Source organism: Malus domestica, chromosome 15, assembly GCF_042453785.1.
Source record: "Malus domestica chromosome 15, GDT2T_hap1".
NCBI classification, from domain to species: Eukaryota; Viridiplantae; Streptophyta; class Magnoliopsida; order Rosales; family Rosaceae; genus Malus; species Malus domestica.
Genome location: NC_091675.1, coordinates 26,054,783 through 26,078,366, shown reverse-complemented (window position 1 = coordinate 26,078,366; position 23,584 = coordinate 26,054,783). Strand labels below are relative to the sequence as shown.

Here is a 23,584-nt window from a genome sequence, read left to right as displayed (position 1 = left end):
TATTGTTGGTTACAAAAGTTGACATAATAGTATTTGAGTATTATTCTGAAAAGTAGTTCAGTCAAAGCATAACATGGTTTATACACCTAGATCTAATGTGGCCAAAATGCATTTGATATACTAGCACATGACCGCTTCTATCTATGAATACACATATATGCCGAAAACTAACAAAATCATCGAAGTTGGATTCGCCCGTATGGTTTGGTGTATATTTTAATCTACAATAAACATGACATGATTAATAAAAAATCGTGATTACATGAAGAAAATTGACATGATTTAAATCATTTATTTACATATGTCGCTATCAAAGCAATGATTTCAATATTACCATTGTTTGCAAAATACTTTAACATCGATTCCTAACTCCCACTTGTTCCACATCATTCGCCATCTTCAAACAACCAACCTTATCTTAGTATCTCATTTCGCTTTTTAGTATGTAGAAATTGTAAAAGTTCTTAATCGATGCAAGATGTTTCTTTAACCACATAGACAATACAACAGTTTGATCTCACCCAAAAATGGAGCAGATTGAACCCCGTCCACCATTAATAACGAAACCAATTTACATTGGTCTACACTCCTTGTTAAACACAGTTTTAAAAAAGTCCACAAAATTACTTGAGAAGAAAAAACAATGAAGGACCAAGTTGCAATAATCCATAATGTACAGGAGATAAATGATAAAATCTGTAATTTGACCCTGAAAAATTAAGAGTAAAAACAAAACAAAGGGCGCGTATCTGACGGCCAAGCATGAAAAACGATGGTCGGCCGTGGCCCGTGGAGATTGCGAGGACGCCACGGAGCATCCCATTTGACGGGTCACATGAAACGCACTCAACGCCCACTCTCTCTCTCTCTCTCTCTCTCTCTCTCTCTACGCGCCTATTTCCGAGAGTTCTATTTTATACGCTCACGACTCACAAGAAGAACTGACACGCACACACGCATTTTAAGATAACATTGAAAATACCAACCACCACCTCTCTCTTCCTCTGTCTCTCTTCTGGCGGCGCGTTCAATTCACTTGCAGCAGCGCTATGGGACAGTCCTCTTCGCTTCCTGAGGCTCCGGCGGAGCACAGCCCCAGAGAAATTTCAACGAGCCGACGGTTCAGCTTCAAAACGGTGGCGATTGCTTCATCCTCGACCGACGAAGACTCCGAGTTGTACGGGGAAGTCACTCAGGGCCGTGACTACACGTCTGATCTTCCCGACGAGTGTCTGGCGAGTATTTTCCATTTCCTCTGCGCCGGTGACCGGAAACGGAGCTCGCTCGTCTGCCACCGGTGGCTGAGAGTCGACGGACAGAGCCGGCACCGCCTCTCTCTCAACGCCCAGGCTGGGCTTCTTCCTTTCCTGCCTGCTCTCTTCGCCCGCTTCGACTCGGTCACGAAGCTTGCGCTTCGATGCGATCGCAAATCGATCAGCCTGGACGACGACGCTTTGGTCCTGATCTCGATTCGCTGCAAAAACCTCACGCGCCTCAAGCTCCGCGGCTGCCGCGAAATCACCGACCTCGGAATGGCCACGTTTGCGCAGAACTGTAAGGGCCTGAAGAAGCTCTCCTGCGGCTCGTGCATGTTCGGCGCCAAAGCCATGAACGCCGTCTTCGAGCACTGCCCGGCGCTCGAGGAGCTCTCCGTGAAGAGGCTCCGCGGCGTCCACGACGGCTCAGAGCCGATCGGCGACAAAATTGCGTCGTCGTCGCTGAAATCGATAACGTTGAAGGAGATACTGAACGGACAGTGCTTCGGGCCGCTTGTCGTAGGTTCCAAGAATCTCAAGACTCTGAAGCTAATCCGCTGTTTGGGGGATTGGGATACGGTTTTGGAAAAGCTTGGAAATGGGAACCAGGGTGTGATTGAAATTCACCTGGAGAGGTTGCAGGTGACCGATTTGGGGCTTTCCGCCATTTCGAAGTGCTCGAATTTGGAGGTTTTGCACATTGTTAAGGCTCCTGAGTGTTCGAATTTTGGGCTTATTTGTGTTGCCGAAAACTGCAAGCTGCTGAGGAAGCTTCACATTGATGGATGGAGGACGAATAGGATTGGGGACGAGGGTTTGATTGCCATATCGAAAGAGTGCCCCAACATACAGGAGCTTGTTCTGATTGGTGTGAATCCCACCTCTTTGAGCCTAACTGCAATTGCTTCCAATTGCCAAAAATTGGAGAGGTTGGCGCTCTGCGGTAGCGGGTCAATTGGAGATGCAGAGTTTGCTTGCATTGCTGCGAAATGCGTGGCGTTGAAGAAGCTGTGTATCAAGGGGTGCCCAATTTCCAATGTCGGGCTTGAAATGCTTGCTTGGGGTTGTCCCAGTTTGTCCAAGATTAAGGTCAAGAAGTGCAGAGGAGTGAGTGGTGAGGCGGCGGAGTGGTTGCGGGAACGAAGAGGATCATTGACTGTGAATTGGGAAGCTGGTGAAATTGGATCAATGGATGCTAGTGGGTGTGCAGGTGGAGCCGTAGAAAGCGATGTGGAGTTTCCGGTTGATCACGTAGCGGTTGCTATTGCTCCAGCAAGTAGCAATAGTCCATTGGCATTGTTGAGAACAAAGTTTGGGGTTTTTTCAGGTAGGAGTTTTGTTCCTTGCACATTCAGAAGGTGGTCAGTTAGTCAGAGTAGTTCCAGTTCAAACTTGTAGGTGATGTTCTCGTGCGCTACAAAAGTTGCCCTCGGGGCCTCAGCTCACGGTGGTACGTTGTTTACAGTGTATTCATGGCCTACTAGGGGCTTTTCGTGATGTCGTATTGAATTTTTGTTCGCAAGAAAATGCATGCAGAGAATTGCTGGCATTCAAGTTGTAATGTCTAGCTCAATTATCCAGAAAACAACTTCATCTTTTGCAGTTTGTTTTCGGAATTTGCTCACATCACGACTTGTTTACTTTTTCCTTGATACCATCGTTCATGTAAGAACTTGAAACCACGTTCATTTTGATTGCGTTTAATCTGAGCGCAATGGAGTTATGTTCTGCTTCTATGTTGTGTAATCATACAATCCATGTAACTGTGCTCAATCTAATGTGGCGATGTTTCGTGTGATTGCTTTCTTGATATGCCTGGGATGGTGTTGGTCTTTTATGCACGATGCGTTCGATAAGCGGTTTTTGATCATCCAAGGAGAACAGGAATGAGAAGAAAGCGCCTTGCAACGTTAGCGTTTACAAACTTTGCAGGTAGCAGTTACACAAGTATCTCTTGTTTACAAGCCTAGCTATTAAGTTAATGCTTTTGAATTGCCAGCGGTGGTATTGCTTTGCCCGCGTGAAAGACTATTGAGAATATTGTTGCCAGCTTGTGCACCCGAACCTGACCTCCTTTTTCTTCCTTGAATGTCCCGTACGTTACATGTATTGTTTGTTGCCAGCGGATTGGCATCTTCCTTGCTACCTCCGTTGGAGATGCGTTATTTTCATATGAACCATGTTATTACGACACTGATCACTCGTTTGGACTTACATCACAACATGATTTCAAACGCCACGCTTGCAAAAATTAGTCAAATCAGACTAATTTTCAAATTAGAAACTTAACAATCGAATGTTTTAGTCGTTTGGACTAAAACAATCGAATGTTTTAGTAGAAATTTTCAAATTTCTTTATTTGCATCACGGAATCAGAAGGTTACATGGGCCCTAAACAAAATCAGGAATGCCATTGCTGAATTGTAAGGAGTTTGAGGTGGTGTGGATGAAAACGATGAAGCAATTTTCAAACCAAAACAACTCAATCTCTTACTTAACAAAAATGGAAAAAATAAATAAATAAAAGAATAAGAGAGCTTAAAAATATGAGAAGAAAAGTGAATCAAATCAACTAGTTCCTCCTTGTCAATCTAATTCTTGATTTTTAAGTGTTTGATTATGAATTTCAAGAGAAAATTTTTTCCTGTGTGTAATTAGACGTATGGGAAAGTTAAAAAGTGAAATGATTCACTTACTTATATTTTAGTAAACACATGAAACTTGAGAATTAAATAAATGAAAAACGGAGACCAACAGCTATAGTTTTGCGTAAATCCGTAAGTAATCCAATCTGTTTGAATTAGAATAATGAAAAATGGATTTGGGATTATTTTAGCAAGCAAGTCGGATTTGAAGATTGGAGTAAAAAATGAAATGTTCATGCTAACCTTTAGTTTCTATTTGTTGGAATGGATGAAATGAGACTATATGAGAAGAAAATGATAATTTCGGGAAATAAAATGAGACAAAACTAGCTATAAGAAGTGAAATGCGATTAAATGACTGTTTCACGAGCAAATCAATTAATAAGCCAAAATATGTTTGGTCTTTTGCCATGGAGTGCACCGGAAAATATCGAAAACACCCTTGAGGATCCTCCTTTGTAAGTAACATAAGCTAAACCCTATAAGCGAAAAAACAAAAACCCTCTCAGTGCCCCTTTTTTCAGCCGCCCGCCACACGAACTTCGCGCCGTTGCTCTTCGCCTTGCATTTGGTCGTCACCGGAAAACGCCCCAATGGATGATTTATTCGCTACTGCAGAGAAAAAGGTTCCCTCTCTCTCTCTCTCTCTCTCTCACAACTTCATACTCTTGGTCTCTAAGCTGAGCTTTCACCTCACAAATTTCTACTCAATTCGAATGCTTTCGTCTGTTCTACTTTCTGGGCTGCCGATAAAACTGATTAAAAGCCAAATTCTCAAATTTTAAGTTTAAGCATTATTGGGTTGTAACTTATTTGGTTTAATTGTGAGAAAAGTTGGATGCTTTTGTTTTGTGTGAATTTTGTTGAATTTTTCTGAAATTGTGGTGGAAAGGTTCTTGTGGAAATTGTGAAATTGTCCCAAAAGAGAGGGATGAAGGGTGATAAAGGAGACTGGAAGCAGTTTTTAAGTAGTTATGATAAGAAGTTTGGGGCTAGCTTGAGTGATCCCGGTAGGCGGTCCAACGATGTACTGACTGCATTTTTGAAGACTTTGAACAATGAGGATGATTTGAAGGTAATCAGCTGTGTCCAGTTTGTATGTTAATTTGATAGAACAGTTGTTTAATTCGGATGGTGATTGTTGCCCCTTTTGTGTTTTCAGGTTTTGGCTAAAGTTGTCCAATGCCATACAACCCGCCAAGCCGTGGAGCAATTGTTAAAGAATTTTCCGGAAAATGAATCCCCGGAGCAGGTATCTTTTTTTGTTACACTTAGTTATTGGTTTTTGCTGGCCCTGTAATTTTAGAAGGGTATGCTCCCCTAGTTGTTAATTGCCTTTTTATTTTCATTATGCACAGTTTGTTAGATAGTATTAATTTTGTCGTGATGATGGCCATGCAGAAGCTTGTCTGTGCAACTCTTGAGCACCCACAATATCCACTGGATTACTCGTTCGCATCAAATGATCAGGTTTCCTGGCTGTATCTCTGCTTGCATTTTTGTTTTAAAGTTACATTAGTTTGAGTGTGTCTTAACATTTGTATGAATCCTTTGTAGTGAAATTGTTTCTTTCATTTCTGCATTGCTTTAGATTTCTTTATTACTTCGTACACGGGATAGGTATTTTCCTACTCGCCTATGATCCTTTTTTGGATAAGGTGTTTTACGGTGTTGTTTGTCCATGTATATCCTTTCTGTTGGAAAAGGATACCTTCTGTTTTATGGAAGAGATATTTCGTGGCAAACTGTTTTGTCGCTGTAAACTGAATGATAACAAGTAATAGAATTTGATTTCCAATTGTTTTGGCCCTGATTTTACAAAATTGGTTACAAAAACTTTGGCATTTCTACTTTGACTAAATTAAAAGTGATATGCTGTAGAAATCTTAGCTTTTCAAATGGCTGTAAGTTTTACCTGGTCACGTGGTTTCTCCCTGTTAACTTGTATAAATGACGAAGCAGGATTGGGTAGCTACAAAGCTAGGTAAAAAATCCAAGGTGATGACCTCAAATGCAATGTTTGCTGTTGATTGTGAGATGGTTCTATGTGAAGATGGCTCTGAAGCTTTAGTAAAGGTGTGCGTAGTGGATGCCGATTTACAGGTATAGCTGTTCTTCAATGGAGACTAGTTACGTGATTAGTACCTAGGCCTTTTCAAAGTCCCTTTTCTCTGTAACCTTATGAATTTGGACTTTGGCTTTTCAGGTCAAACTGAATGAATTTGTAAACCCTTGCAAAGAAGTTACTGATTACAGATCTGAGATTACAGGAGTTTCAGCATCGGATTTGGATGGAATTACATGCACATTGAAGGATATACAGGTATGAAGTTTATTTACATGATTCAAGGGGTTCTTTTTCAATCTGATTTCAAGGGATTATGCATGACCCTTTCTTACCTAAACTTGTTGGTTTATGTTGTAGAAACTCTTGAAGAAGTTGTTGTCAGATGGTACTATTTTAGTCGGGCATAGCTTATGTAATGACCTGCAAGGTAAGTTAACTGTTATTCTATAAGTAGATATTTGGGCCTTTTTGAAACAACTCGTTATATGTTGTTCTCCTTTTCAGTTTCTGCAATTTAAGTATGACTTTGTAGTTCTTTTTTAATTTTTTGCTGTATTGTTCATTGTTCTTAATATTGATCTTTTTTGTTCACAGCACTGAAGTTAGAACATGCCAGGGTGATCGATACTGCATATATCTACAGATACTCTGATGGACCTATTCATAGAAAACCTTCCTTGAACAATTTGTGCAAGGCAAGTTATAAGAAACTGGAATCTATTAATTAGTCTATTGCATGATTCTGCAATTGAGTGTTTGTCCACCTTTAATGAGGGATGACTTGAAATTTTTTTACCTTTAAGTTCTTGATTGTTGCAATGTGGGCAGTTATTTATTAACTTTGGCTATTTAGGATGGTGGTCTACATATTTTGTTTTTTTTTTTTTTTGTGGCATTGTGTATTATCACTTTGGAGATGCTTTTGGGATCACCTTTTAAAGCTTCTGTTATACTCTAACAAGAACTAAAGCAAAGAAACCATGTGTTGGGATTTTTTTTTGAGGTGGACGACTTATTTTTCCATATTATTTTATCCAGTCTGTATTGGGTTATGAAGTCCGGAAGCAAGGTTCTCCACACAATTGTCTGGATGATGCTTGTGCTGCAATGAAACTAGTTCTTGCTAAGATAAAGGGCGAAGTTGGTGTTATTGCCCCCCCAGCACAGGAGGATGTGAGTTTCTAGTTTTTCATCATCTTTTAAACTCCAAGACAGTAATTCCAGGTAGATCATTCATTATTGTCTAAATAAATCCTTCTATTGTAGGTACGTGAAGTTAATATGGCAAAGCTACTCCTGCATAGGATACCAATTACAGTGCCTAGTGAAGAACTGCACAATGTCATTCCTGGGAACTATACAATACAAGTCAAGGTTCAATATATATCCCTACATTTTTAAATTTAGTGGTTCAGTGTGCTATAGAGGTATTATGTTATGGTTTTACTTCCAAAAGACCTTCACACACCATATCATAGATACCAAGGTTTGGCTTTCATTTGGATAAAATGGTCGGGATATCATAACTTTCTTCCTCCCCCCTTCCCACTTTCTTCCCTGCTTGTTACTGTGAAGTTAATGTAGTTAATCATTTCCAGCAACCATCTGTGAAAGTGCAAGGAGATAAATATTCTGCCTTTGCTATCTTTACGAGTCCACAAGAAGCACATCAGGCATATGAAAAAGTCCAAGGCAGCCGGGAGAAGGTACATACATTTATATATCTTTATACCGTTGACCAGAGGCTTTAAGGGGATCCCCATTTTTTGGAAAAATGAGGATTGATTGTGTGGCCCACACCACATCGAACTCCAAAAATCCAAACCATCTATTTTTCAAGTTGCACTTCGTAGAACATCTTGCAAAATATTAGCCAAAATTGGAAATGTTTGAGACGTCTAATTGAGTTTAAAGATATTGATGAACACTATGTTCTTAGAAACATGGAATTACCATTAAATGGGTAAATGGTTTCGGATTAAATTGATTTTTTGCAAGGATGATCTATGATTATAGACTTAAAAATTAGACCATTTTGATTGTTGAAGTTCGATGTGAAGTGGGTCCCACAACTAGAAGATATCTTATTGATGCACAAAACCGGAGGTCTTGGAACAACGTAAATCCGACCCGTGAATCTGCAAGAAATGTAAATAACCCAAGATGTATCGTGGTTCACCCTGAGGTTTGGCTACGTCCACACTGATATTGTATTTATCTGAGAGGTGAGGGAGAGAACCTCTAAATATGAGAGGGGATGTGAGAGGGGTGAGAAGGCTTAAGAAATGGCCTCCCCTAATTGTGAGGGTGAGGAGTCCTTTTATAGAATAAGAACTCATCGCTTATTACATATTTGCCACTTCCTTTCTTACATAATTACATTTAAGTCTCCTGAGTATTTGTACGAGATCTAAATACGGAGGCCCTAAATATGGTATAAACATATCTCATTGACAATGTCGAACACATATATAAGAGATCTTATTGTGTGCATGCTGTTCTTTTTACATGAGTATATTTTTCTGGTTATATATCCGTTGATGAGCGGTAGGTCTCGGGTTACATGGCAAGTGCCTTCGCCCATAAGCGATAGGTCTCGGGTTCGAGACTTGGGAGCAGCCTCTCCATAAATGGGGGTAAGGCTAGCCGACATTCACCTCTCCCAGACCCTGCGTAAAGCAGGAGCCTTGTGCACTGGGTACGACCTTTATATATCCGTTGATTTTCATTTGTGTGCTTCATGTGATGGGGTTAGTTGTCATTACAAGGAAATTCTGTCATCTGTAAGGCGCTCGGATTTGTTTGGTTATAAAGAATATAACAATGTTAATCTATTTTTATTATAGGACTCATGTGGACGGCCCCAGAAACTTATTGCATTTAAGCTCAGCACAGGTGTAACTGCTGATTTATTCGTTCGTAAAATGGCAAACGTTGATTCCTCTGCCCAAGTCTCATCAAAGAGAGCTTTAGAAGTTGAAGAGAACTCGGGTGTACATAAAAAACAAAAGACAGGTCAGAAAGCAGAAGAGGAGACAACGGCAGAGCTAAATCAGTGCTGCGATCACCTTAAAGAGATGGAACGTTTGAAGGAAGAACAACAAAAGGCCCTAGAGAAGTGTTCTGATCAATTAAAGGAGATTGAAGGACTGAAGCAGCAACTTCAAAATAAAGAGTTTGAAATTTCGACACTGAATAAGATTGTTTCTAAACTCCAAGGGGGCAAGAAAAAAGGGAAGTAGAATTTAGCGTGGCCCCGAGAATTATCCGCGTCTCTGGAGGCACGTCAATGCTCAGCGTGTTGCAACTGCTCGTAGCTCTTTGAATGTGATGGGCAGTTAACATCAGGCTTCATGAAGAAAAAGGTCGAAGGTCTCATTTTTTGGCAATTATGGCTTCCCCGTTGCATCCCTCGAGAAGTACATCAGTTTTGCTGCTGATCAATTTTGACTGGTGGGATTTTCCAAAGATACAGATTTATTTATATGTAACTTTGATTGGTGATACAACATTTGTGTGTTGAATTAGAGGCCTTGAATGATGCACTCTATTCTTTATTTATAGTAGCAAACCCCCTTATGGCCGAGCTAGAATCATACTCGGATTAGAACTTCTCTACCTAATCTGATTAGGTCTCGGCCAATCCTAACTTCACTAGAACTTTGAACCAAGCTCTTTAACAAACCAGATTCATCCTCTAATTCTCAGCATCCTCAGTCTTAGCCTTAAGACTCCTTGTTGCACTAGGTTTCGACTATCTCACCCTTATCTAAACCAATCCTCCTTGCAGTAGGATTCGGCCGCCCTTACTAGACAACCCACAACAAGATTCTAGATGAATGCTACTCGGCCGAGAATAACTCTAAGCTCAGCCTAAAATAATATTTTAGGCCCTCTCGCTTCTGAGGTCTTCGGCCTATAACTTCTGGCCGAGCCTCAACCTTGAAAAAGCTAAATGAACCCTTAGCACATTCTTGAAAGACATTGGTGATACAACATTTGATTCTTTTTTTCAAAAAAAGAAAGAACGATTTCGTGTTAGCAATTTTACCTAAATAACGAACTGAGTAGGGTGGATTTTACTGTTAAAGGATTGCAAAAATGGCGAGATTAACGCCCCTTTTCAATTAGCATCTGATACCTCTGTTGAAAACAATGAAGGAAACAATCAACCAACATCTGATTCCTATGATCCTTCCGAGCTCTGCTATCTATTGTTTGGAATTGTAAATACACAATAAAGTGGTGTTTCTTGTACAATGTCAAGTAAAATGGTCAAACTGCTTCATTCACTATCAAAATCGTCATCCCCGAAAGAGAAAACTGAAGCATCCGCGGCTATCGCCCTTATATCATCTGCCCCCGATGAGCTCAACTTGCGGGAGTGGCCCAGGTGAGATTTTTCAGCTCCATCACTAGTCGGTTTTCTGGAAGTTCTCCGCGGGCTATCCACACTTCTGGTGTTAGATGGATGATTGGATGCAGCAATTCCAGCTCTAGAATTAGCTTCCGGTTGCCTGCTCGTTTTATCCCCAGGCTCATCTCCATCACTATCTGAAAATACATCGTCACCATCTTCACGCTGAAAGATTTTACTTTGGTTGGGGTTTCCTGCAACACCACGACTTGAAGCATTGGCGTCACTTGAGCTACCCTCAGGTTTTCTACCGGAAGAATCTGCTTTATCTTTTGTAGGCAAAGCAGTACCATCATAGTCTATCATCACAACTTCAACCTGAAATCCTGGACAAGGGAATTTTCTCTGCAAATCACAACCAAAGGTGTTTCACAAGCAAGCACCACGGAGAAACAGAAATGTAAGGTAGAGAAAGTAAGAGACGATCTAACATTTGACATATATCATATTCATAAGTAATTAGATGAAGGTCAAACCATTAACCTTGTCAAAATCATCGAGGTCATCTGCGGTTAAGATTTTTCTGTTTTCTGTCATTGTATTTAACCAGCTGAAAAAGAGGTGAGAATACAAACGAAATCAATCTGGCAGTCTAGTCTCTTTATATATATTTATTCCATTTCTTGTACCACAATTGCTGAAAGTAAAATTTTGGATATGAGAATAGCAATATTAGAGCAGGTTCCGTGAAACAAAAGCATGACAGATTCAACATTCGTCATTAAACTAGTAAAGAAAAGTTGCATCATAACATAAACAAGAGTAATATAGGGGAACCGATTACATACCAATAGAAATCTCCATGGCTATCTAGGAAATGGATTTTGAAATCCCCCACTAACTCAGCAAGACCAGGTTCCCCTGGTAGAGCGAAAACCACAATCCCTTTCTTCCGTGCACTGATCCAGAAATCTTCTGGCTAAAAGAATGAGTTAGTGGCCTTAAATCAGAAATTCAATGGATTTCTACGTATGTATAAAAAAAAAATATAACATGCATATCAAAACCGTTTTACTTTGACAAGCACTTACCATAAGATCTTTTGTTTTTGGATGCTTTCTTGATGAGAACAAAATTCCTGTGCATTAGGATAAACATCCTGATAAGTAGCATAAAACAGCTTCTAAATGTGGAAAGAGTGAAGGCATTTTAAGAAATGAATATGCATGCAGGGCTCTAAAAACACGCACATGCAACAACACACAATGAATCATCACGCAAAGATGCAAACACACACAAAATGTATAATCATCACAACTTCAAGTATTGTACGAGTACTCAACGGCAACTCTGCGAAGCGTTATCTGTAACTCAGTACTAGATTCCCTTATCACAAACGCTAACAAATTCAAGGTTGGACAAGTAACTAGTTCACGAAGTGAACAATATTAGAAAAAGGATCAATATTTAAAAACAAAATTGCCTCTTGGGAATCAAAGAACAGTACAGCATCTTATATACTAATTATAAATATCTATAAAAAGTGTGATGGTTCAGAGCATCACAGAATATTGCAAGGATGATAGCATCAAAGCTTACCTTTATGATCCGAGATTGTAATGGAGGGCCTAATCCAATAAGGGCAATTGTGAAGCCGAAATCCCCTGAGCATGCACCTATAATATCACAACTTTAGTACCTTCTAAAATGGAGTCTTACAGTACAGACACACTAGTACACAAACACACACACAGAGGCAAGCGATCTACGTTGATAACTTTAGATATGGACGATTGAGATGCATCTCACCCACTGTGCACCTTAATAACCTATATCTGATTCAATACCTCAGTTCTCAACTTAGCTCCTCAACCTAGGTCCTCATTACAACACCACTGTAACACTTCGATATATATACAAGTGAATGGTCAGACTGATATATTTTGGAGAACAATATCAAAAGTGTACCTTCGAGGTGGAGGAGTTTCTCCATTGAAGTGTTTTAAGATATGCTCAAAGTATTTGACATATCTCTAGGAAGATAATAGAAAAAATTGTTAATCACAATGATGTAGATAGATAAGGAACATCAAGCTTGAAAAGGAAATCCGAAAATTTTAACCGACTCACAATCTGACTAGGGAGAACCAAAGCCTTTCCATCTATACATCTTTTATGGTTATAGTAATTCATGGCCTCCGCAGCCGTAGGGAAGAACTGCAGAGTCATGGAAAAACAAACAAGAAAAGGTTATGGTCATAAGTGCAAGAAATATAGAGCCAAAAGAAGCACCAATGTTTCCAGCATACAACCCTCAGGTCTTAAGGTGCTGATTATTGATCTCACCTTAAGAAGTAAGAGAAGGCTACAAATCATTACTCCTGTCCTTGCCATACCAGCTTTACAATGGACGACCACAACATTTTCAATGCCCTCCTTTAACCATGAATGAGCACTTCGACAGAAAGATTCTATGAGTTCGATTGGGGGGCAATTATGATCATCAAACGGGAAGCTTGCAGCCTTAAAACATTCAGAGAAGCGAAATATAGAAGAAGCTGTTATTCAACATGACTGAAAAACAGAATTGCAGCATTGAAAAGTTAAACTTCTTAATCTTTCTGACAATACTTTCAAGTTTCTTTCCCAATACATTAATGCATACAAAATAGCTCTCCTTAGTCTATCACATCATTCACATAATATCTTATGATATGGCCATTTTGTTGTTTAATCAAGATGTTGAAAAACTTTAATAGCTCCATCAATGATACAGTGTTGCTTAATTTTTTTTGCGTATAAAAAGTGCCAACCCCTTCATCTAGCAGCAATATCATGCCTTATTTTTCTATTTACTAATGAGGTTTCACATTTTTGCAAACGGCAAGAACCAAAAACCTGGGACAGCCTTGCAACTTGGTGCACTGACAAGGTAACTGACGGTTGGCCATGGACTTGTATTTAAGCTAATATATATGCCAGAAAAAAATAAAAAGTAAATCCTGCAATTTTTCTACACATTTCTTCACATTTCTTTAAGACGGATTATCAGATTCCTTCACATTTCTTTAAGCCTTCAACACAATGCAAGTGAAGACAAAAAACACACCTTCCCCTCAAATCGCGATGCATCATACAATCTCTCTGAACAAAGATTGTACACTTTATATTTTCCCTGCAAAACAAATGTCAAATTGACAGAGTTTTTTAAACCAGTCATTGGCCGAAAAGAGGAACAGAACCGCAGAGATAACCTAGAAGCACCATGTTCTTTAAGCTCAACAGATATTTTCCTGAACTGTAAATAGATTTTCATGCTCCAAAGTCAAGTATTTATGCCTTCAAATTTGAAAACTGATTCCCACCTTGTGAGTAGTCTCAAGAAATCTGATGACTTCTTCCATGTGGTTTCGGTAAAAACCCTGCATCACATGTTGTAGTTGGTATGTTAAAAACGACACACCCAAGCTTACTGGATTCCAAACAAAAACTATGTAATTTTATTACCTCAACATATCCAAATAGACCTGAGCTTATATCTCCAGCTGGGAAACCCATTGCAATTATATTCTCAGTAATGTATGTCAGATCCAAATCAAAACCCCCCTCCTGCAAATTTAGTGAAGAATAGGTGGCTCTCATAGGCAACATTCTTTGTGGAAAACTCACAATTTTATTTAGGTGAAAACAAAGGTAGGTGCAAAAGGTAACTGACTGCAATGATTAAGAAGTTAACCAAAGAAAAGAAAAATCATATACATGCACATACACCCTAATAATTCCTGAATGCTTAAGTGATGGGTCCCACACACACGAGTCGAATATTGCCGATATTCCCCACTTTAGCCACCCGGGAGAAACGGGTGTGGGGTCTTACCAAAAGGCCTTGGCAATATGTGTGTGTGGTACCATTGCTTATAAAGTACTACATGACTCTTCTTCTAGCCAATGTGGGACGCAAATGTGGCTCTAATCCAAGCCACCAAACTCCAACAGTTCTCACACAATAGTCCAAAAGGTCAGCATGGCCAAGTAGTACAAGGAAATAAGGACTGGACTTTTGATGCCACTGAAGTTTCTAATACCATAAAAACATTTCTTGTGTACATACTTTGGGTATCAATGGCCACATTCAAATATCTAATGATAAGTTTAATAGTTAGATGGGTTGACTATGAAGGAAAAGTCTGACATCACCTAGTCACCGAATGCCTAAACACCCAAGCCAATCTATCACCATTCACCAGTATGTAATTTTGTTGAATTATTGTCTGAGCAATCTACATCGAAAACCCTATTCGCATTCTATCAAAAATTGAAATGTTAATAAAGTACTAGAATTTGTTGATACACACGGCGTTAATAATCAAGAAACAAAACTGAAGCACCCCTCAACTGTGGTAAGGTACCTGGTATCTTCGTTTGTTTTGAGAGACCAAATGGCGCGCCTTGACCTGCACAGCCTTCACTGCGCTCTGAGATGTGTTAAACAAACCCTTTGTAAATGAAAGAAAAACCCCAGATACCGCTTTTGCATATTGAGTGCTATTATTATCTTGACCAGAGGCAGCAGTAGCATTTTCAACCCCAGAATCTTTAGCAGGAGGTTGAGTTGACGGGTCATTAGCTTTCGACTCCATTCAGGGGAATCAATGGAGGTCCCAACACTGCCCAGGTAGAACTCAATGGAGATCCTAAAACAATACATCAATAGGAACAAACAACCAAGTGAAGTGACTGCATTACAACATAAAGAAATGAATCAAAAGTTATTTAAAAGGAATTCGTGCTTCGAACATAAGCTGAACCGTAAAAACCCAATTGAAAACGAAGATTAACGGTTCGATTAATACATTCCACATACAAAACCAACAATGCAGTCAATCAGAGACATGGGTTTTATTCTAAATCTGTAGTATTCAAGTTCTTGATTAACCACAATGCATCGTACGATTGACACCTCACAAATACACGCAGGAAGATCCGTCAAGATTCATCTTTTACAATGGCAAATGTGAAAATTTCTTGTATCATCACCGATCGAATTGAGAAATTCAAAAGATAAGGTGCCAAATTGTGTAAATATAGGTATAGAGTGGGCAATGTGAGAGAGCGCTTACCGAGATTCTGGATTTGTATGAAGGCGGAGAGCCTTTCAGGCGTTCGTGTTTAATTTGATTGAGATGTTGGATTGAAGCAAAGAAAAGGAGTTGTAATGTTTAGACGTAAATATTACCAGGCAGGAGGAAGAGTTAGTGTTGCTGCAATTACAAAGTTTGGAAGTTTGGAATCCAAGGGTCAACCACCGTTTTCACAAAGTTCGCAAAAAAAACAAAAAAATAAAATAAAAACAATCCCATTGAGATCCACTCGTGCCTAACCAAACCGAAATAGATCCGGTCCAACCGGTGACCCATAAAATTGAGGTCACCTCCCTCCCCGACGAAACGGCCCCAAATATAAAATCTCTGAACCACTAATTCCAAGGACAATCGCCCTGAGACAGATTCAGAGAGGGAGAGAGAGAGAAGACCACCACCCAATAAACAAGCTCGGGAAATGGACACTGGAGCGGCGGGAGTGGGTCTCGCCGCAGCAGCCGTCGACGATCCGTTCAAGGGATCGCCGTTCGCCGCCGTGTCGGATTGGAGTTACGGCGTTTCGCGGCGCTACCAGCACGTGCTCGACCGCACGACGCCGCACGTGCTGTACCGGTGGCTGGCGTGCCTGGCGGCGGCCTTAATCTACGTCTTACGCGTGTACCTGGTCCAAGGCTTCTACGTGGTGTCGTACGGCTTGGGGATCTACATTCTCAACCTCCTCATCGGGTTTCTCTCTCCTCAGGTCGACCCGGAGATCCACGACCTCTCCTCCTCCGACGGCCCCTCCCTCCCAACCCGCGGATCCGATGAGTTCCGCCCCTTCGTCCGCCGCCTCCCCGAGTTCAAGTTCTGGTAATTTCCCCATCTCACTGTGTAAAGTTGTCGCCTTTGCGTTCAATTCGTGATTGCCCTGTTTGTGTTTGTCGAAATTCCTCAATGACATTGCTTCTCGCCGTCGGTAATCCCATATAGATTATACAATCATTTGCCCGATTGCCCATTTGCCCATTTGCCCATTTGGTCATTGTTGAAAATGGTTTGGTTTTTGTGATTGTGTGTGGAAGGTACTCAATCACCAAGGCATTTTGCATCGCTTTTGCGATGACATTCTTCAGTGCGTTTGATGTACCTGTGTTCTGGCCAATACTTCTCTTCTACTGGGTGGTGCTCTTCGTTCTCACCATGAGGAGACAGATTGTACACATGATCAAATACAAATACGTCCCCTTCTCTTTTGGGAAACAGGTTTGCCTTCGCCGCCCAAACGAACCCGAAATAAGTCTTACTTCAACCATTGGTTTGATGGTTTGATCCCCATTGTCCCCATTGCTTCTGTGGATTCATACTCAAATTGTTATTATTTGCAGCGGTACGATGGAAAGAAAGCTCATTCGTCTTCAGTAAAGGCTACAACCCTCCTCCCTAGGGACTGAAACCTTCAGGTGCATTGACTTAAATCTGTTTGTGTTTAAGTTAAGCTACCAATTCAACATTTCTCATGGTAACAATTTGTTCTCATGTGTTGTGTTCAACAGCCACGGGAGTTTTTTGGAAGATATGCGGCCTGGAGGAATCATCTTTGGAGCCAATTCACGCGTCTTGTATCTGGACATAACGCGGTTATTCCTCGGCTGAAGGCTGAAATTTGTTGTTTATTTCGATTATGCTTCAAGAATCATACTTCTCAAGCACTTGTATTGAAGATTCGTTTATGTTGTAATTGTGATGGTTATTCGCTTATGGTGAGAATAATGGATTAGCTTACTAGTTTTTTGCCTAAACGCTTGTGTCGGTGATGCCTTCGAGGACAACACGTAAGTTTACACACACAAGTTTCACTTACAGTTTACATAACCTTTTCTTGAACTTGAACTTGATCCCGGCCTCCCTGAGCTCCGTAACGCAATGAATTAGCTGCTGCCTCCGTTTATCTGCCACCCGAATCGAGTGTGACCATCTCTTGATCCAAACTCTCGGCACAGTCTGAAGTCCCGTGCGCAATAGACTTCGCCTGAACACGTCAAGACAATGAAGGCCACCTTGTTCAGACGGGATCGAAGGTGGTTGCGTATCCAAGCGATGACTGGAGTTTGTTCCTATCGCTCTTTGTCAATGGCTCGTCAGTTGGCATCAATGGATCGAAAACCCCGAGTCTAGCTTAGCTACAAGTCCTTTCTGCTCAGGATCTCCATACTGCAGCACCAATAACCAATAAAGAATGAAAAACGGAAGCTGATTCTCAAGCATGATCATGTCCCTCTGAATCGAATGCATTGTGCCACGCATGGCAAATATGGGATCATTTCGAGGGTAACCTAGTTGCTTAAATCCCTCGGCAGCACCTCGAAACAGCTCGAGCACAAAGCAACCGTCAAGCACCATCTTTTCTACGAACTCGTTGCTGCTGAGCCCCATTGCAACTGGCCCTTCGTAGCAAGCTCGAGCCTTTTCTTCAACTTCTTTTATAGAATCAAGATACAGCTCTATGAACTGGTTTGTCCGCTTAAGCATTAGATGAAGCGACCGCCATTTGTGGCGGTCCATTTGGCGAAGGCGCCTCTTGCCGTGATGGTAGTGACACAATTTCAGGCACAATAGCTTTGTCATCACCTTCCCTCAAGTAGAGTGGGACTCTGTAAATGCAGTGCTTTGCCCACAAACTCGCCACGTTGTCATGGCTGGCCTGATCAAGTTCGTCTTTGACGTTGATCATTCACTCGGATTCCCGCTACTCAGTTCACTCTTCAAATTTCTTGATCACAACCATTTTGGATCACAATTTGGAGTGGCTCAGATGGTAGCTGCTGCTGATGATGAACTTCTTGTTGTGGCAGTTCAACTGATCTGTTTGTGGAAGTAGGAGTTTTTGCGATTCCAGATTCGACGGTTTTTAGGAGTTTGACTGTGATGAGGTACCAGCTCAGGAGCTCCTTATCGCGGTCGCGGCAACCATTTTGTTGTTGGCTCAGAAATGCCGTCCTGAGATTGGTATTTGGCTTGAATCCTAAGCAATAAAAAGCACAGCCTGCAAAACAATTTTTCTTGAATACATGCAATCACGCAATGCGGGCACATATTTGATCGTTAAATTTGATACAACAACATAAGCTGAGTGATTGAGGACCGTTGGATTTCGCTTGCAAAGGGTCAACTATCAAGGGGTTGAAGATGATGGGTTGCTAACATCATGATATAAATTGGACCAGATGGTTGTTTTAAATTAAAATTTTAATAGATGTAAACCAAAGGTGCATCCGTCGTGGATCCTATATTCTTACTCTTATGGTTTATTCTTGTGCCAACCTTCGCTGTTCAATCATCATCGTGGCTCTTAATTTCCACCTTGTTAACAACTGCGGCAAGGAAATTATTTCTTCAATAATAAGACGTGATTTATAAGGTTCGTTTGCTTGCTGCTACAGTTGGGATGAACTTTTTCAAACTCGAGATGGTCACAAGTGCAGTTGAAGGAAGATGCGGTGTTCTTTGGAGGACTCGTGGAACAGTTGCGGATATTCAATGGTTGGCTTCTTTTTACTACATTACATGAAGGCATGTCTATTGAGAGACGAACTTTGTAGCAGATGATGTGACTAATCTAGATCTTTTCCTTCCTAATATGTATGTTTGGGATCGAAAACTCCATGTTCAAGCCACTACGGCTTTCTTATTTGATTGTAACAGATCTTGGTTTTCTCACTTTCTTCAGAAAAATCATTTCTCTCCAAGTTCTAACACTAGAGGTCTCAAGCACAAGTATGATTGTAGACATCGAAATTTCGGTAAATAAATGTTGAAAGTGAGAAAACCAAGATCTAAATCATCTATTGAAACTTGCCGAAGTGAAAGTGGGAATTAAGGGCTGAACTGAAGTAACAGAAGTGGATTAGTGCCCAATAGGCCTTAATTTCTACACTAAAGATTTGAATCCATGAGCAATATTCTGTCTAACAAGCCCCAAAAGCCATATACACCTTACAATCCAAATTGGATATGAAAGTAAGTAATTAAGGAACTCTAAATTGACCTAATATCCCAAATTATCCCATTAATTACATGACATTTTGATTAATCAAGTGATTCTCAAGTTACTCTTGTAAATAACACAGGTTAGTAGATCCCGGTGACGGATTTTTTTTAGGTTTTTATTCGCATTTAGCTTTTTATTTTTCAAGAGTTTTTGGTTTTTGCAGTCATGTTGTTTGTCTATTTTGATTTACCATTAAAGTTTTCAAAACGTTATACGTTTGATTTGGTAGAAAATAAAAATGTTAATTCCTATAACGAAAGAAAAAAACAGTAACCCAAGTAATGTAAATATAAATAAAAGTAAAACTTTTGATTGAAATAGGAATGGGATTGCACCAATTTATCAGTTTTGCTAGGTGCAATTTCAACATAATTAAAATCTATTTACAAACAATAATTTTATCCCAAATCAATAATACCAATACCCTCCTCATCCTTTTTGTAAAATTAGACCACAAAATGGAACACATTGGGCATATTGTACCGCAATTGACCAAAAGGCCCCCATCATTTCAATTTCATGCACTTGTGACCATCTTGATGTCTTCCTCAGCAAAGAAAGAGCTTGATGGGTACTTTTGGTCCTTCTTTGTTGGGTAAGAAGCCTCCATTGCAATTCCACACTTGCCTGTGTATGTGCTTGCAACATTTCTCTCTATCTTAAAATATCCACTCTCTCCCCAGTTGGAGCCCCACGAGTTCCTCACCAACCAATAGTCCGTGCCGTTCTCGGTGCCATACCCAACAGCAACGACACCATGGTCCAATGCTGACCCGCACTCACCGGTGAAAACACCCTGAAAAAAAAAATTACCAAAACAAAATAAGTTCTCGAACATGTTATGTTATCAGACAGTTATGTGAGGTAGTGACATATATGAAGTTTGCTTACCGACTCGTAGAGTTGTAGGGCCCTACCGCCGGCTTCAATGGCAACGCTAACGGGTTGGTGTGCAACGGCTTTCTTCAAAGCGTTCTCGTCATAGGACGGAACATCTTCGTACCCGTCAATGCTAACAACCTTATTGTTCTCCTGCAAAATTATAGTGCAAAAAAGAAAGATGTTAGAGGCAACCCTAAGTTAAAAGAGTATAATTAGGGAATTGGCATTTGAAAATTGACGACTCACCAGTGCAACGTTGCATTTTTGGTCATATGCTTTGTAAGGGTAGTCCGATTCAGTGTCCATACCGCCGTTTTGGATGATGAACTCGAAGGCGTAATCCATGAGACCGCCATTGCAGCCGGCGTTGTAGGATCTGTCGCAGTCTACGAGCTCTTGCTCTGAGAGAGACACCAACTCTCCTGTGACTATTTGGTTTATGCCCTCCACCGCGGCCACTGTCGAGAAAGCCCAGCAACTTCCTGCACGCAAGAATTTCAAAGGTTTTTGTGAGCAAAAACTTTGTAGCCATGTTTGGGTTTTGAGTGAGCTTGGAGAAACATTTTGGTATTTCATCAACATATTGTGACATTATTAATACTTACGTTACCATAGGATATGGTAATAAATGTACACATGTTATAACATAAAATCGCATTACGCAATAATACGAAAAGGACTTTCACATCACACTAATTTTATAACATTCAATACCAATAACACAATATTATGTATAAATATTTTCACATAACATTATGTATCACCCATCACAAGAGTTGTTAATATATAATTTATAAAGTATTTATAATTATTAAAAATATTTTAAAAAGACATTTTTTAAAAAAAGATAAGTGATGTTGCTATTTTATATTGAGGTGAGGGTAAGGAATCCCAACTTGCAACTGAAAGTCCAAACTACTGGCAAATAGCAACCATCTGCCACCTTCTCTTTGGATTCTTTTTATGAAAATCTCAAGATTTATAAATCGTGTTCACAATTTTTATCAAAATATTATTTATATTTAATTTTAAATATAAATTTTAAAATAATTTCTGATCGCATGAACGACACAATTTACGAATTTCTAAAATCTTAGTAAAGAGGATATGGAGAGGAACCAAGGTCCCTTTCGTGCATCACTAAAATTCAACAGTGGTGGAGTGCAGAGCAGGGCTTCCCACCATTCAAAGACTTCACCTTTTCCCACCGACAACAAAAGCACTCTTTTTTTCCTTTCTTCTTTACAAAAATAAAAGATTAAAAAAAATTACTAAATATCAGGAGGCCTTTTCTCATACCCATGGAGATGGAGATGCCTTGTCCCTTCGAGAAGAAAGGCTACACAAACTACTGAGATTAAATTCATATAAAATAACAAAACTAATAGTTGAGGTTTTTTTTGTTATGGATTTGACTTATTTGAGTCACATTAAAAATCAATCCGCACATTTGATCAGCAACATGACATGAAATAATTAGACTTATCAATGTAAACATGACACGGTTAATTAAATTTATCAAAAGTTTAGTTCTAAATACAAAGAATCTGACTTTAATATGATAAATCTGTTTAATTGAATTGTGCAGAGGACTGAGTGACGAGTTTAATTTGGGTCACACCGATAATCAATTTGAACATGAATTTTGATACACACATCAAGAATCAATTTGAACATGACACAATTAATCAGACTGATGGAATTATCAATCAACATGTTAGGGGACCATCTTTGCAGAAAGAACATGTAAACCGATGAATTAAGTTCCTTCACCCAACAAAAAGAAAAACTTGACAAAAAGTGAGTACTGAAAAAAAATAATTACTCACCGCAACTTCCTTGATTTTTTATGGGATTCACGGCACCCTTGACTCTCCAATCCACAGATTCCGGCAGCGTTTCACCTGCGCGAAAAGCGTACCTCAGGCTCGGCTTCTTGGCTTTCATGACCCTGCGCTTAGGGTCACTCCTGGTGCCCAAAAACTTGGCACGGTACTCTTGGTTGGTCAGGTCAGCAAAAGCGTTCAGACCGACCTTGTACGGACGGTCCTGTGCATTATGCTCGTCGATGAACTTCATGTTGTCCTTGAAGATCTCGAACCTCCTCTCCTCCTCCCCGATGCCGTTGTACGTCTTTTGGTGCTTCACGAGCCACTCTTGGTAGATGGCTTTGACGTCGGCCTCGCTCCGAGAGTCGACGATCGGGGAGGAGTATGAGAGGGTGAAGGAGAGGAAGAGGATGGTGAATACGGCGAGAGACATGGTTGATGCCATGGTTTTTGGGGGAGAATGGTGTTTGTGTTTTCTCTAAAGGGGAGGTGTGTGGAAAAAGGGTGGAGACGCTATGGGTTTATAAAGAAAAAATAAGGGAGTTTAATATTCAAAAGTATCGGTGTCCATAAGTTTTCTTGTGGAAGTTGTACTGGGAGATGGAGATGTGTATAAGAGTAAATTGCATCAATGATTTTTTAACTTTAATCAAATTATGTAATAGTTTTTTAATTAAAAATTTATTATTATTGGTTCATCAACTCATCAAAATGTGTAGTTACGGTTATCTTCGTTAATTTCGTCAAAATTTTGTCAAAATAAGTTATGTTATAAAGATCATTGCTACAATTAGATTAAAGTTGATGAACTATTTTTTCAATTGGATTAAAGTTGAGGGCCCAATGGTAATTGATTTTTAGTTGAGGGACCATTACTCCAATTAAGTTAAAATTAAGAGACCATTACTATAATTTACTTTTGTTATAATATGAATATTAGTACGAGTCACACTTATTTATTTATAATGATATTATATTTAAATACATAAATTTATTTATTATTTACAACTGAAGGGAGAAAACTTTTGCAATCTAGAGAGCACAACTAAATACATAAACAATGCCAAGATTAAAAGTCAAAAGAAAATAAATTAGAGAGTTGTAGATTGAGAGACGAATACCTTCTAATATGCAAAACCCTAGAATTGTACAAAAGAATAAGCATTTGAGCAGATTACACTTTATTTAAATGTTGAATTTATGAGTTTGTTTGCTCTTATGTTTTTGTTTGTAATGAACAACTAAGATTAGAACTAGCTCATAGGCTAGATGTATGACAACTATTACAGCAGATGTGTGTCTTAATTTGGCTATTCACATGATGTGCGCACAAGTTGAGTCGTGTTTTAGGCGTGAGTGGGTTTGCAACGGTTATCTTGCTGAGTAATCGAATCCAAGATAAGCCGTACTCCATC

General features: G+C 39.8%; 5 protein-coding genes and 1 pseudogene across 7 annotated transcripts; 3 read left to right on the top strand and 3 right to left on the bottom strand.

Moving 5' to 3' along the window:
- Nucleotides 1-725: 725 nt before the first annotated feature.
- Nucleotides 726-3,054, top strand: LOC103401408 (F-box protein SKIP2-like). Its single transcript, XM_008340122.4, has one exon. The coding sequence runs from the start codon at nucleotides 1,050-1,052 to the stop codon at nucleotides 2,652-2,654; it is 1,605 nt and encodes a 534-aa protein (XP_008338344.3). The 5' UTR covers nucleotides 726-1,049; the 3' UTR covers nucleotides 2,655-3,054.
- A 1,315-nt stretch (nucleotides 3,055-4,369) lies between these two features.
- LOC103431594 (small RNA degrading nuclease 1-like) lies at nucleotides 4,370-9,526 on the top strand. Of its 2 annotated transcripts, none has more exons than XM_008369763.4 (12): nucleotides 4,370-4,527; nucleotides 4,794-4,976; nucleotides 5,064-5,153; nucleotides 5,303-5,371; nucleotides 5,864-6,004; nucleotides 6,108-6,224; nucleotides 6,327-6,396; nucleotides 6,564-6,664; nucleotides 7,008-7,142; nucleotides 7,236-7,343; nucleotides 7,568-7,675; nucleotides 8,816-9,526. In XM_008369763.4, exons 1-12 carry the CDS (start codon nucleotides 4,495-4,497, stop codon nucleotides 9,209-9,211), a joined length of 1,551 nt encoding a protein of 516 aa, XP_008367985.3. In that variant the 5' UTR covers nucleotides 4,370-4,494; the 3' UTR covers nucleotides 9,212-9,526. The 2 variants fall into 2 exon arrangements, with proteins under 2 accessions (XP_008367985.3, XP_017186758.3); XM_017331269.3 differs by having other exon boundaries at nucleotides 5,258-5,371.
- A 536-nt stretch (nucleotides 9,527-10,062) lies between these two features.
- LOC103416020 (phosphatidylinositol 3,4,5-trisphosphate 3-phosphatase and protein-tyrosine-phosphatase PTEN2A-like) lies at nucleotides 10,063-15,643 on the bottom strand. Of its 2 annotated transcripts, none has more exons than XM_008354289.4 (13): nucleotides 15,447-15,643; nucleotides 14,736-15,020; nucleotides 13,834-13,935; nucleotides 13,692-13,748; nucleotides 13,436-13,501; nucleotides 12,673-12,849; nucleotides 12,457-12,543; nucleotides 12,295-12,359; nucleotides 11,926-12,002; nucleotides 11,418-11,464; nucleotides 11,175-11,305; nucleotides 10,870-10,936; nucleotides 10,063-10,731 (listed from the first exon to the last, which is right to left on the bottom strand). In XM_008354289.4, the coding sequence occupies exons 2-13, from the start codon at nucleotides 14,964-14,966 to the stop codon at nucleotides 10,255-10,257; spliced, it is 1,584 nt and encodes a 527-aa protein (XP_008352511.1). In that variant the 5' UTR covers nucleotides 14,967-15,020; nucleotides 15,447-15,643; the 3' UTR covers nucleotides 10,063-10,254. The 2 variants fall into 2 exon arrangements, with proteins under 2 accessions (XP_008352511.1, XP_008352512.1); XM_008354290.4 differs by having other exon boundaries at nucleotides 14,736-15,063; nucleotides 15,447-15,616.
- LOC103401403 (protein RER1A-like) lies at nucleotides 15,573-17,209 on the top strand. Its single transcript, XM_008340119.4, has 4 exons — nucleotides 15,573-16,280; nucleotides 16,493-16,673; nucleotides 16,796-16,870; nucleotides 16,964-17,209. Exons 1-3 carry the CDS (start codon nucleotides 15,886-15,888, stop codon nucleotides 16,859-16,861), a joined length of 642 nt encoding a protein of 213 aa, XP_008338341.3. The 5' UTR covers nucleotides 15,573-15,885; the 3' UTR covers nucleotides 16,862-16,870; nucleotides 16,964-17,209.
- A 58-nt stretch (nucleotides 17,210-17,267) lies between these two features.
- LOC103431597 (putative UPF0481 protein At3g02645) lies at nucleotides 17,268-18,287 on the bottom strand (annotated as a pseudogene).
- Nucleotides 18,288-19,742: 1,455 nt separating this feature from the next.
- LOC103401405 (cysteine proteinase mucunain-like) lies at nucleotides 19,743-22,799 on the bottom strand. Its single transcript, XM_008340120.4, has 4 exons — nucleotides 22,170-22,799; nucleotides 20,587-20,822; nucleotides 20,350-20,490; nucleotides 19,743-20,254 (listed from the first exon to the last, which is right to left on the bottom strand). The coding sequence occupies exons 1-4, from the start codon at nucleotides 22,612-22,614 to the stop codon at nucleotides 19,976-19,978; spliced, it is 1,101 nt and encodes a 366-aa protein (XP_008338342.3). The 5' UTR covers nucleotides 22,615-22,799; the 3' UTR covers nucleotides 19,743-19,975.
- Between the last annotated feature and the right edge of the window lie 785 nt (nucleotides 22,800-23,584).

What these genes read in the sequence shown, in the direction of transcription:
- LOC103431594 (XM_017331269.3), top strand. Translation starts at nt 4,495, where the DNA reads ATGGATGATTTATTCGCTACTGCAGAGAAAAAG. An exon ending in CGTTCGCATCAAATGATCAG is followed by an intron (nt 5,372 to 5,863) that starts GTTTCCTGGCTG and finishes ATGACGAAGCAG; the next exon opens with GATTGGGTAGCTACAAAGCT. An exon ending in GCACATTGAAGGATATACAG is followed by an intron (nt 6,225 to 6,326) that starts GTATGAAGTTTA and finishes TTTATGTTGTAG; the next exon opens with AAACTCTTGAAGAAGTTGTT.
- LOC103401408 (XM_008340122.4), top strand. Translation starts at nt 1,050, where the DNA reads ATGGGACAGTCCTCTTCGCTTCCTGAGGCTCCGGCGGAGCACAGCCCC.
- LOC103401403 (XM_008340119.4), top strand. Translation starts at nt 15,886, where the DNA reads ATGGACACTGGAGCGGCGGGAGTGGGTCTCGCCGCAGCAGCCGTCGAC. An exon ending in CTCCCCGAGTTCAAGTTCTG is followed by an intron (nt 16,281 to 16,492) that starts GTAATTTCCCCA and finishes TGTGTGTGGAAG; the next exon opens with GTACTCAATCACCAAGGCAT. An exon ending in CCTTCTCTTTTGGGAAACAG is followed by an intron (nt 16,674 to 16,795) that starts GTTTGCCTTCGC and finishes TATTATTTGCAG; the next exon opens with CGGTACGATGGAAAGAAAGC.
- LOC103401405 (XM_008340120.4), bottom strand. Translation starts at nt 22,614, where the DNA reads ATGGCATCAACCATGTCTCTCGCCGTATTCACCATCCTCTTCCTCTCC. An exon ending in AAAAATGCAACGTTGCACTG is followed by an intron (nt 20,491 to 20,586) that starts GTGAGTCGTCAA and finishes ATAATTTTGCAG; the next exon opens with GAGAACAATAAGGTTGTTAG. An exon ending in CCCTACAACTCTACGAGTCG is followed by an intron (nt 20,255 to 20,349) that starts GTAAGCAAACTT and finishes TTTTTTTTTCAG; the next exon opens with GGTGTTTTCACCGGTGAGTG.
- LOC103416020 (XM_008354289.4), bottom strand. Translation starts at nt 14,966, where the DNA reads ATGGAGTCGAAAGCTAATGACCCGTCAACTCAACCTCCTGCTAAAGAT. An exon ending in TTCTTGAGACTACTCACAAG is followed by an intron (nt 13,502 to 13,691) that starts GTGGGAATCAGT and finishes TTTGTTTTGCAG; the next exon opens with GGAAAATATAAAGTGTACAA. An exon ending in CATCGCGATTTGAGGGGAAG is followed by an intron (nt 12,850 to 13,435) that starts GTGTGTTTTTTG and finishes GAATGTTTTAAG; the next exon opens with GCTGCAAGCTTCCCGTTTGA.